Genomic DNA, 13,384 nt, shown 5'->3' with positions numbered 1-13,384 from the left:
CAATTAAAACAAACCACAAAAGGATATGAAATATTATCATGTTCTTGTTGGAAAACAAGCATATTTCTCGGAGCATATAGAATTTTTTTATGATACCATTGAATCAATCAGAAGGGACAAATTAAATAAATACAGACGTAACAAAATATTTCATTTAATTTGTATTTTTATATATAGCTGATTGATCTCTTTCTTGTATTTTTAATCACAGCTAAGCCTATCCAAAGTCGTCCAGGCAGGCCTAGCTAATAGGGTACCATGTTATGTGAGCATTTAGTGGGTCTGTGAATGGCTCAAGGACTATAATGGGTTGGCAAGAACAATAAATAAAAGCCTATGGATAATAAAAACATAAGACCAGGGCCTGTAGTTTCTAACGCTTCTTACGCAAATTCGTGTGCATTTACTTAATTAATACTAGTATCGTACGTGTTACACGGGAAAATTTTTCTAGGACATTGTTTACCTATATATTTCCGAAATTTGTTTCCTTCATTCCAACTTGAAAAGATTATCAGGTACAGAAAAGTCTGCATCATTTAATATTATAATAACGTTAGCTAGGTATTAAATATACCAAATGAGAAACACTAACAAAATTCAATTTAAAATCTGATGCTAAAACATAGTTTCTTTTTTTTACACATCAGAAAATAAAAATAGTAATCCTACTTTTAATGATGAATACATTTTGCTAAATTAAGTCTTGTGATTTTTCTCTTTTACATGAAGAGAAAGAGTTTTACTCCTTAAAAGTTGTTGGTATCATTTTTCTATTCTCACTCTCTTTGTTTTTCGATCTCATTGTCCATTTTAGTTAATTCCACAGACCGAAAAAATTATACTGATATTTTCTATCATCGTGTATATTAATTTGTTTAAGCTCTTCTGTTCTTCGGTTCCATACAATAGACACTTAGACAGCTAGCAGCTAATTCTTGGCGGAGCAGTAGAAAAAGCTAGTAAAACACATGATTCATAAAGAGAAACATCAAACGTTGTGCAGAAAGATACGAGACAGGACTATGACACATGGTGGTACCACAATTAATCTCTGCGTAATTGTTATAAAAATTAAAATTGTGCCATCTAAGACAATTATTTACTGAAAATAATTGTACGGAAGTTGATTAATTTCTAGTGTGGTCCAGACACAACTTGTACATATAATAATACCTGATATGTCAAAGATCCGACAGGAGCATGGTTCCCTTTTTCTAAGTTAATTTAGTTTATTTTACTAAATGGTCCTCCCCCAGTCAATTTTCTTTCATTGTCATGATCTAAACTTTCAAAGGTTACATACACAATTTAAATATTCAATAACATCAAAGTTGCCTTAAGTTTAAATTCGTTCATCTAATCCAATAATTCATACATTATTTTGTTAGGAAAAGGACTTTATTTTTCTAATCGAATCCGGTCATTTATACACTCATCTCAGATGAAATAAATTAGGCACTTTCAAATCTGTATATAATAGGTACATTCTTAATTAGACAATTTTTATCAGTCTAATCGCAGTGTCATGATTATAGGAGTACTCATTTTTAAGTTCTTAATTAAGTTGGAACTCGGAATCACTACCCTCCAGTTAACCATCTTGTTTGGTCAGAGGTGCGTGTGGTATTGGTCGGTGACTTGGTGGAGATCCGGAGTACTCCAGTAGCTTAGTCTAAATTGGTGAATACTTATGTTTTTGAGGTGTGAAAGTTAGCAAAATATCACACTCAAAATATAATGTAGTAATAAATTGTGCGTATATGTAATAATATGGTATATGTAGATGTCAGAAATGGACTAAAGTCAGTGTCACAAGGCTCAAGACTACTTATAAGCAGTTATCCCATGTTACAGTAACTACTGTAACTTTAGTGTTGATTGTAGTCTTCAATTAACTTCTCGATAGAAATTTGGGCTTACTCATGCAAGGTGGCTTGGGCCTAGGCCCAATTATACAAGCAATTTTAATTCTTTTCTTATATAAAAATTACGTTAATTGTATTTAAAGTGATGATTAAAATTTTAATTGGTCTTTAGATATACAATAAATTATGTTGAGAGAAAAATACTTTTAAGGGTTTAGATATACAAACCTTATGAATAAATATTATAATAAAAATAAGTTTAGATATTCAAACCTTATGTGCACTCAAGGTTTTCAATAAAAATTTATTAGTACTTTCGACGAAAATAATTTCGTATAAATATCATAATAAAAATAAATTAATTTATTTTCCTAAATTATTATTTAGTTATACTTTCTTCAGTTTTATATTAAACTAGTAAAATTTCAATCCAATTGCATGAGTCAACTTAGGTTTTACAAGTGGTTTAAAACTCATTGCTTGTATAATTAAAAGGGATGTTATACCAATCTATTATGCATAGCACACGTTTTTTTTTACTTGACAATGCCATAATTCTTTTTCAAATAAATCAAAACTACAAAAATTGTCTTTAATGTTAAAATCATCAGATCAAATTTTATTTTGTTGACTTAAAAAATGAAAGGTAAAAATCAATTTATATCGATTTTTATATTAATTAACTAAAGGCTTTAGACTTTATTCACAAGCTGTTAGTCTTTTTCAGTTATTGATTATACTACAGTTACTCTTGTTATTATTCTTTTTTATGCCTCAAACATCAAATTATAGGAAATATAAAATAAACCCAAAAGAGAGCCTGAAGCCCAACCCGAACTAATTTTGTTTGCTGTCCCAACACTATCTGCTTGGTTGTTCAAGTGAAGTTGGAAGAATCTTTTCTCTACGTGACAATGCATTCTCAATCACACCATAGAACAAAAACAAAAATTTTAATATTATAAATGTCATTACAGTATAGAGCAATAGAGCATACCTGTTATATAAATGGCTTCAAACCCAGCTTAAATTAATCATTATCCTCCAACCTTGTAAACAAATCAGAGAAGAAAAAAATTTAGATATGGGTTCAGAAGCCACTCTAAAGCTTCCGGTCATCGACTTTACTAACCTCAAATTGGAAGCCAACAATCCTAATTGGGAGGCAGTAAAATCCCAAGTTCACAAGGCACTGGTAGATTATGGTTGCTTTGAAGCAATTTTTGATAAAGTTCCTTTAGAACTTCGCAAAGCCATATTTGCTGCACTACAAGAGCTCTTTGATCTCCCTCTACAAACAAAGATACTCAATGTGTCTAAGAAGCCTTATCATGGTTATGTTGGGCAATATCCTATGGTCCCACTTTTTGAAAGCATGGGCATTGATGATGCAAATGTCTAGGAGAATGTAGAAAACATGACCAACATCATGTGGCCTCATGGAAACCCAAGTTTTGGGCATGTACCTATTAAAATGTCAAATACATAGTTTATGTAAACTATTCCATTTTTTCTTTTACCTCTTTCTTGACTTGTCTTCTAAATTTTGCAGCAAAGCTATACAATCCTTCTCTGAGCAGCTATCAGAGTTGGATCAAATCATTAGGAAGATGATTTTGGAGAGCTTGGGTGTTGAAGAGTACTTGGAAGAGCACATGAACTCAACCAATTATCTTCTCCGGGTTATGAAATACAAAGGCCCTCAAACCAGTGACACAAAGCTAGGCCTCAGCACACACTGACAAGAACATAGTGACCATATTGTACCAAAATGAAGTGGAGGGTTTAGAGGTGATGAACAAAGATGGAAAATGGATTAGCTACAAGCCTTCCCCTGACAGTTTTGTTGTCATGATTGGTGACTCTCTCCATGTATATTCTATTCATCACTTGTCATTGAAACAACATAAATTATACCAACTCTTAAAATTTAGAGTTTAATCGCCGTGCACAGTAAGTGTAACAAATTTTATAATGTCAACTAATAAAAAATAATCACCAGTATGACTTCCAAAATTGTCGTAAAAGTCAAAAAACTAATTTTATATGATGGTTTGTGATTGGATAACACTATAATTTTCTTTTACATTGTCATTGCATAGTCCTATAATAAAAATTTATTGACATTATGAATTTTGCAGGCATGGTCAAACGGAAGGCTGCATTCACCCTTTCACCGAGTGATAATGAGTGGGAATGAGGCAAGATACTCTGCAGGGCTATTCTCTATCCCCAAAGGAGGGAGCATTATAAAAGCCCCAGAGGAGCTTGTGGATGAGGAACACCCTCTGCTCTTTAAGCCTTTTGATCATGTTGAGTTCCTCAAGTCTTATTACACTGAACAGGGCCAGAGAGATCAATCTGCACTGCGCACTTACTGTGGTGTTTGAGCAGCCATTGTTTGTGTTGTACCATTACCATAACAATAACAGTGTGGTGTGCTCAAATGTTCCCTAGACAATTTACCTTGGACTTAATAAAATCTCGCTATATGTGTTTGCTGTGAATTTCTCCAATTGAAACTTGAAACGCTTTTGCGTTTCAATACATGACTCGGTGGTTTTAATCGACCTTTCATAGTTCTTATTTTGACACAAAACTAAAACTTATTGGGAGCAATTACTAAGATAATTGGTATCAGAGTATTAGAAGAAAGATGATTTTGGTCTGTAGGGAACAATGACTTCTACAATGGTAGAACTTTGAATGATAGTCTTTTGATTAAAACAAATCATAAACACTTATTATGAGACCATCATGATCACGATCTCTCTGCCACTATCACTTCTTTCATCATTATTCTCATCACCACGTTTGACTGTATAATAATAATGGTGGTAGTGGTAATAGATCTCTTTAAGTGATAGTGGTAAGAGGCAACAACAATATTCTCATAAAAAATATTTATAAATAATTAAGTTTTTATTTTAGCAGTATGTTATTTTTAATTTTTATCCAAAGGCTATCATTAAAAATTAGCATTTTGTCGTAATAACAAGTTTCTCATTTATAAGGCAATATATATTATATTGATATCCTTTCAAAAAGAAAAATTTGGGGAACTCCGAAAGGAAAGATAAGTGTAATTTTTCAATTAAAAAACGTGCAAGCGTAACTGTTACTAGCGTCAAGAGGTAAGTGCAGGAATCTCTTAAAAAGATCCTATAATGGTATAACGTCAGGTAGGTTATATAGTGCAGTTGTCTCTTAAAAAGATTCTATGATACTTTTTCTTAACTAGGAGCCAATCCATCTGGTAGGTATAATGTATCACTGAATATTAATAAAGCGATAGGATTTGGGCATTTGGAGTTATTCTAAATGTAATTAAATAATAGACCCACAGAGGTTGAGCCGTCTTCATACCGAGAGATTCGTCTTGATCATATTGATAAGGTTAAGGATAACAATGCAGGCCTAACATACGGAGGATAAAGCAGTCATTTATGATTTGAAAAGGATTTTATAGTTCTTATGATTTTTTAATTCTTTTGGCACCGAATAATACTTGTGATCGCGTCATAGATTTTCTACTTGTATGGTGAGATCAGAAGAGAAAAAAGAATATACAAAAGATAATATATATATAGAGAGAGAGAGAGATGTTTCTCATCCTTACATTGTGTTAGGATATTCTTGGTTCCTAGCAATGTCACTTTGAATGTTAAATCTGTGTTGAAAAGTTTGATGAAACATCTTCATGTCTTGTTAAAATACCTCTTCCACAAAATCATAACACGAAACTAGCTCATACAATCTATAGTTGATGTGATTGAGATTGATTTTGAAATATTGGCCAACAAACAAGCTTAACGTCGTATTTGACTAAATTTATTTAACAAAATCCTAATTTGGGTTCATTAGAAAAGAGGAAAATAGTCCTATCACTCCTATGTTATAGTTAGTATATTGCATTGTGTAACTAAACATAGTTACAAAACATGTCAGTTCAAGCATAGCTCTAAACTCTCAAAGCATTTTGCCCGTGCTTGAAACACAACAACACCGCCACAAAAAGAAGGTTGGCTTTGCTCCAGGAGTCAACAATTATTTGTTTGAAGTTTTAGCAGTCCTTTGCTTTTTGGCACTTCAGTCATTTTCATGATGGAGTCCTTTAAACTACCTTAGGATAAAGTATAAACTAAATCAAGCATCTTGTGTCATAGATTCATAATCCTAACACACCACAAAACTCTTTTTTCTCAAAAATTGAAGCAAAAATATCCTTCCTATGCTTTATGCCTTTATGCATACATTTTACACATTAAACTTGGAATGGTGGTTTGGTGTTCTAGACTTATTATTTTGGAGTCTATATAAAGTGAGTGAAATGTGTGAGTGATACACAAGGATAATAATAATTCAACATGCATCTCTTTACGGCACTCTTAAAAACTATATGATCATTAGTATTTGGCATCTCTTCTTATGATATCATACACATAATGTTATTTTGTAATTATACATCTCACGCTCTAAATTTGTATGTTTAGTATTTTGCTGTATTACTCGAAAATTTCGAACATATATAACTTAGGAAAACCGTTATACCCTTCTATTGTCAATTAATTGTGGACCATTTCTTTTTTTATCACGTAACTAGTAGTAGTGGAAATCTAGTTTGTTAAGCTCTTTTATCCCTTTTGTCACTATCAGATGGAATGATTTATTGATCATTTTGACGAAACAATTCACATCACTGTTCCAATATGTAATTTACGTTTTATTATCAATAATGTATTTTTTTATGATAATAAAAAAAATTGCATGTTTAGAACTAATTTGTTTTATAATGAATTAATTTATCCCACTCCAGCAAAATACTTATACAGCTAAGACAGTTTCTCAGCTAGCACTATTAAGAAATATACAGAACGAGTTTATGGAAATACTTATACAACTATGAACAAGGTGGTTCTACACATTCTTAAAGTAATAAAAATTTCAAAAATCAACCACTAAGATCCACCATACATATACCTAAAAAGGGGGAGGGGGAGACTCTATTATTGAATATTTTATGATTGATCAAAATGTATAATTGAGTTTTGCCTGCTACTTTCAGATTCTTATTTACCACTAAAATCCCATAATGTGGGTAAGGTTGCAAACTCAGTTTCGATACGGATAAAAATTTGTCTGACAAAATTGCTTTAGAACATATATATGCTGACACTGAAGTAAAGATTAATCAAATGGGCTCTTCCTAAACTCGCACACCCTAAGTACTCAACATAATAACTACCGTTGTCTCTGTACTTGAAACTTCATTTTGTTTCTAGATCACCATATTCATCAACAACCCTTTGTAACCCACATACTGACATACATAACATAACACGAGAGTTATAACATTGTTGAATATCTGTACTAGTAAACACTTCCTTTTGTTTCTAGATCACCATATTCACCTCAAATTTCTCAACCACTTTAACAAGCTTGTACCTTATAATAGAAGGGATATAATTAAGGAGCATGATAGTGCAAGCAAGCAATGCCTCTTTCATATTGGTTAGTGCCTCTTTTTTGTCGGTCCTATCTATATATCTTTCACTACTTTTTCTTTTATCACCATCCCAATAACTAATTAATACTGGTAATGACATCTTGTCGCGCAATGCACAAATTATATCCGTGGCAGTTATAAGAAAAATTAGATATAGATTCATGCTTTAAATTTGCGCAAGCACCTTAATTTTTTATAAGTATTATACGAGTTCTCTAAGATAATTTTTCTTATTATGTATAAATAGCCTATTATGTATAATAAATTAGCTAAATGTAACCACAAATTAAAGTTGAATCATGGTAAAAATAGCTAAACAGGGTCCATGCCATGTTTTTAGCGGTTGTTAAGTAGAAAAATGTGGTAATTGAATCCTTAGCAATTTAAATAGGTCTTGTACCGTTAATTTTACAAACACAACAGATCAATCAAACATAAATATTTTTACTAATATATTTTTCTGCCTTTACTTCCTTTCATTGCTTTTCATTTTACTTTCGCACAAATCCAATTCTTGTTCGATCATTCAACACCAAGTGCTCTTTGAAATAGCAAAGATAGAAACTCATAGTTGAGCAAAGTCACCTTCTTGGCACAAATTTCTGATTATTTTAGGAATCATTGTAAGAAATTAGCTTAATATTTAACTTCGATCGACCATATCTAGCAAGATATTTAAGTTAGTTTTTAATTTTCTTTTTATTAGTTAAAAAATTTATTTAATTATATGATAAATAATTTTTTTTAATAGTTTTAAGTATTTTTTGAAACGTTAGCTTCAATATTTCTATATTTCTTTCTTTTTTATCCTTAATAAATTTATTAAATTTTTTTATTATCCTTTCAAAATAAATTATAAATTTATTATTTTTGTTTCATTTTATATTATTTAATTATTTTAATAACTAATTTTATTAAACACTCACAATTTAATAAATTAATTTTTCAATTTTCAACTTTCAGCTAGTTTATCAAATAATTTTGCTGAACATAGAGTTAATTTTCACTAAACACTAGTATTTATGTTCTAGTATAAAAAAATAATTTCTTAATGTAGTTTTTGTTAGACAAATTAAATTTCATTCATGTTGTTTGAAAAAAAATTACATTACATTTATTTAAAGTCCCTAATTTACATTAGAATTTAATTGACATTTTTTGTTATTATTAAAAAATTTAAACTATCAATCAAATAAAAATAATTCTTAATATAATTATTATAAAAAAGTTAACAAATTTATCATTTAACCACACATATATATATATATATATATGCATTATTTATTCTTTAAATTGAGGTAGTATATAAATGTATATAAAGTAAAGGTTGGTTACTGTATGCGTTAGAGGAAAAAGTTAAGATAACACTTGTGATAAAAGAAAATATGAGAGAATTTTATCTTAAATAATTTGAACATATATGAAGAAGACATACTACTAGTATAAACTATATTTTCCAGTGATTTTTCATCTCTAAATGATTTATTTCTAATTATCGGTTAAAAAATTTCTTTAAGGCAAAAAAAACTCTTTTTTTTATGAGATTGAAACAAATAAAATATAATACTGGTAGAACTGTAGAAGTAGTCTCTACCCCACTCCACTGGAACCTGCCATATATGGTTCCCACGACAGGAAGGCTAGAAACCAACACGTGGTTGCAGTCTTGCAGAGAGACAAGAACATCATCGCCTTCAGACAATTATTATTTCATAAGCCGATATGATTGACATTAGTTATTAATTTCCTCACTTTTGCATTATTTTGAAGTGAGAAACCCAAACATGTGCTCTGATTTGAAGTTCTTCGCTTTCTCATCAACAACGCCAATCTCTTATTCACCCGATCCAAAACAAAACAAAAAAAGCTGTTACAAATGTTCATGTCATCGATCGATGAGACAACCACAAATGGTCGAACGGCCTTCTGCGTTCACACCCTCGTGATTTTATAAGGAAGTTTTTTTTATTATTATTTAATTATAAAATCGTTATGTTATTTTTTATTTTGTTCTTGTTTTTGAGAAATGATATAGAACACAAAAGGAATTGTTTTTACTGCATACTAATATTTGAAAGCAGAAAATAAGATATCAGATTTATGATTAAAAGAAACAAAATAGAAAACATGTTTTTTAGTAAATAGGCCTTTTCATGAATGTATAAATTATACAATTTTTACAAAATATTAAAAATAAATAATATATGCACTAGCAATATAAAAAAATTTATATTATCAAGTTATGCACAAACAAGTTTCTTAATCTTAAAAATCATATCAACAATAATTTTTAATTAATTAACTATGTAACTTTTTTATACTACCGGTATAGAATTTAAAGTTAATATTAAAATTATGTAAAGTTTAATATGTAAATTTTGTGAGCAAATACCATATGCTCTGATAGAAAATATGGGTCGTGCATCATGTACCAGAATTGAGTATTCAATTTCTGCTATTCTATCTAACCCTTTCAACACATTGAGAATGGTTTTACTCTCTATAGTTTGGTGCCAAACGATATTTGTCTTCTCTACCCCTCTCCAACGACTTGCTGTTTGAACCCCCCCACCCCAAAACCAGATTAATTCCATTTAAGCAAATCATGTGTCTTTGAAATTTTATTTTATTATTTTCATTTTTGCCTTTTATGGCTGGTACAAGATTTGACCGAGAAGGGTAAAAAAAGTTCAAGCCTATGGCTATCTAGATTCTAGCCCACTTGAAAGTCGTTACTCTTATCCTCGTTTACATCAAACAAACCGTTAATAGATGAAGAAAGCCTAACAGCTGAAAGAGCCTTATTAAAAAGCTTTGCTTTGGTGCCAAGGTACTCGTTCCAAGTCACTGATCGATAAAGAACGGGCCTTGTTGGGCCTACCAATTTTACTTGTGGACTGATTTGGACGTTTGTTGGGGGCCCATATAGATAAGCAACCGAGAACCTCTGCCGGGTTCGGTTCACCCGAACTCGATGCAGCACACTCGGGTACAACCCGTTTGACAAAATGTGGAGCAGATCGCCGACGTTGATCACGAGCCCTCCGGGAAGCGGAGGCACCGCCACCCACCCTTCCCCTTCCTTGAGAACCTGAAGCCCATTGACATTGTTTTGGTGCAGGATTGTGAGGAGAGTGGAGTCCGTGTGCGCGGCCAGACCCATGGCCCGATCCGGATCCGGGCAACTCGGGTAAGAATTCCAATGCAAAGCCGCACAAGCCCCGTTGAATTCTCCTTTCGGCCCAGCCCATTTAATGTCTTCCTTGGGAATACCAAGGGAAGCCAACATAAGGCACATTAACTTCGCTGCTAGCTTTTTCATGGCTGCTTCATATTCCACGACAATATCACTGCAAATTATAGAATAGACCACAAAGAGGAATGTTTAGAAAAGAATCATATTATTCATATAATACATTTCTTTCTATTTCTCTCTGTATCACTTATTTATTATATTATATACTTGTCTCTTTTCTCCAAATCTCTCTCTTTTTCTATAAAATATTACATAAAAGTTAATGTAAGAAAAACATTTCGCTTTAAAAAGACATAAATCAAGTATATGTTACACCACTCAGCTTCTCTTTTCACCTTTTGTTTTCCTGAAAGAAAAAAAAAGTTGTAAAAAAGGCACCACCTGTTTTTTAACGTGTGAATGTTTTACTATTTTAATAAAATCAGCACCACGTTGAACTATTGGGGTTGGAAAATGACAGTGGCAAGCAAGTGGATTTAGTTTAGTAGATTCTCATAAGGGTGGGTCCTTCAATGTCATTATAGTGATCTTTGCTATTTGCATTAGGATGAAAAAATCGGCTTCTAACTTTGCCTAGTGGAACCTTCATCACAAAATCAGAAGCAAAAGTGTCTCTCTTCCCTTCCTTCACTTCTTACCAGAATTAGAAGAAGAACATAAAGAAAAGCAGAACAGAAGGAATAATATCTAGCTAGGCAGCATATTATTTTAAGTGTTACTATTAAGATTTGAGAAAGTGGTGAGTGAGGGTGTTAAGTATTTGTTACTATTGATTTGAGAATTGTCTGTCCCTCGTGTAAAAAAAAAGAACTATTTGGTAGCATATATAGCACGTACGTACCAGTATTTAGCATAGTCTTGTGGCCAGAGTTTGAGGAAAAGATCAAGAGGGGAATCGAGAATTGTGAAGCACTCAGACCACATGAGCTTGGGGAAGAAGGAGGAAATGCGAGCGCGGCCGTAGCCGGAGACGCCGTCGGGGGAGCGAGCTGCTTTGAGCTTCTGGTGAAGAGGAAGGGAGAATAGAGCAAGACTAGCCCTCTGAATGTCACTGAAGAGGCTCGTGGGGATGCCATGGTTCACCACTTGGAACACACCCCATGTTTTGCATGCATGGCCTATGAGGTTTGGAGCATTTGGGTCGTTCAAATCGATGATGGGGACAACGGTCTTAGTCTTATTGTTGGAAGGGTAATTTGTGAGACGGTGATCATCATCATCAGGTTGTGTCCAAGCGTAAGAGTCAGGGAGTTCTTGAAGTGAGTTGAAGTCGTGGTGTTTCTGATGAAGGTACACGGGGTGACCTCTAAAGGCTTCCGAGAGAGAAGGCATAGTGGAAGAAAGAAATTAAGAACCAACAAGAGGTGATTTGTGTTTGTGTTTAATCAATGTTACACCTGTAGATAAAGTATTGAGCAAAATTTGAAATTATGAGTTGGGTTTGGGCAATTATAGCTATTGGCCTATTGCCATTGGTGAGTACTGACTGGGTAGATGCTACGGAATATGTTACTGAAAGATGAGTTGAGATTGAGAAACATTGTTGTGGGATGTCAGTATATATAGAGGATGGTGCGGAAGAAGCCGACAATGCTTACACTTAACCCAAACCAACCAAACCAAATGAGAGGGAGACAGAAGAGAGGTGGGGGAGTAATTCTATTTTGGATTTTGACACTTGTTTTTGCCACTCATAACGCCTCTGTATCCCATTTTTTTTTCTTTCTCTTTTTCATTCCACTTCATATCTTTCAAATACAATTAAGGTATAAATGATTAAATGGAGTGAGAGGAATCTTATATGTTACCTTCTATAAAAAAAATCTTATATTATACCAAAATTAATAATCTTTCAATACCTAACATGATATTAAATGTAACATTTCTAATTGTAGAATATGATATTAAATGTAACGTCTTTTATAATACTTAACATCATAACACTTCATTGAATATTTTTGTTGATCGTAACCCTTTGTTGATCGTAACCCTCCATTGCTCAGAACCCTTCATATATAATTATTTCTTAGACCTCGACAATCTGTTTCAGGTGCTTCTAAGATCAATGACTCTAATATAAAATTTTTCAATGTGTTTTATCCTCACTCATATATTTTTTCAAAAAAATTTCTATAATGTCACTCATCTCATAATTGCTTTAATCTAAGCATGCTTAACTATGGAGTTTTTAAAGAAAAGACTACCATAAAAGTATATACATTTTGTTTGTATAGGTAGTACCAATTAATTCTTTTAGGTCATCTTTAATTGTACAGCCTCTAGATCACTCTCTTTTTAGTGTGATTCATCTTAAACACCTAGTGAAAAAAAGATAAAAGAAATAATATATATATATAAATTATAGGTGATATGTAATAAAAAGAGAAAAAAAATAATGGATATGTTGAATATGTGTTTAAAAAAATGAGTGTCTAAATATCATTGTTCTTTAGGTTATTTGAGTAATGAAATATGAACATTCATATATTATAAAGTAATAATACATTAATCACTCATAATTTTAAACATCTCATTAACCTCTCTTATTTTTCTTTATCTTTTTATTCCTATCACATTATAAATTCTACCTTGCATATATTTTTCTTCTTTTTTTTAATCGCTAAGTATTAGGTATTAAATAACATATCATATGTCTACTAAATATTTTTTCTATATTATAAACACTTATTTTGATATCCTATCTTTTTTTTAATCTTTTTCTTCCTATCAAATTGTGTTACTTATCACACCTAC

At 31.9% G+C, this 13,384-nt stretch overlaps 1 protein-coding gene and 1 pseudogene across 1 annotated transcript; one reads left to right on the top strand and one right to left on the bottom strand.

Moving 5' to 3' along the window:
* The first annotated feature begins 2,881 nt into the window (after nt 1–2,881).
* On the top strand, nt 2,882–4,452 carry LOC100776086 (probable 2-oxoglutarate-dependent dioxygenase AOP1.2; annotated as a pseudogene).
* A 5,505-nt stretch (nt 4,453–9,957) lies between these two features.
* LOC100794180 (gibberellin 3-beta-dioxygenase 1) lies at nt 9,958–12,173 on the bottom strand. Its single transcript, XM_003533009.4, has 2 exons — nt 11,472–12,173; nt 9,958–10,724 (listed from the first exon to the last, which is right to left on the bottom strand). The coding sequence occupies exons 1-2, from the start codon at nt 11,960–11,962 to the stop codon at nt 10,088–10,090; spliced, it is 1,128 nt and encodes a 375-aa protein (XP_003533057.1). The 5' UTR covers nt 11,963–12,173; the 3' UTR covers nt 9,958–10,087.
* Nucleotides 12,174–13,384: the final 1,211 nt, after the last annotated feature.

The sequence above is a fragment of the Glycine max genome, chromosome 8, assembly GCF_000004515.6.
Source record: "Glycine max cultivar Williams 82 chromosome 8, Glycine_max_v4.0, whole genome shotgun sequence".
NCBI classification, from domain to species: Eukaryota; Viridiplantae; Streptophyta; class Magnoliopsida; order Fabales; family Fabaceae; genus Glycine; species Glycine max.
The sequence above is the reverse complement of the archived record's forward strand: the minus strand, read 5'-3'. Positions and strand labels throughout refer to the sequence as shown.

Bases quoted from the DNA above. Each gene is read 5' to 3' on its own strand.
- LOC100794180 (XM_003533009.4), bottom strand. From the start codon at position 11,962: ATGCCTTCTCTCTCGGAAGCCTTTAGAGGTCACCCCGTGTACCTTCAT. The intron at 10,725-11,471 runs GTACGTACGTGC...TATAATTTGCAG, and splicing joins CAAGACTATGCTAAATACTG to TGATATTGTCGTGGAATATG.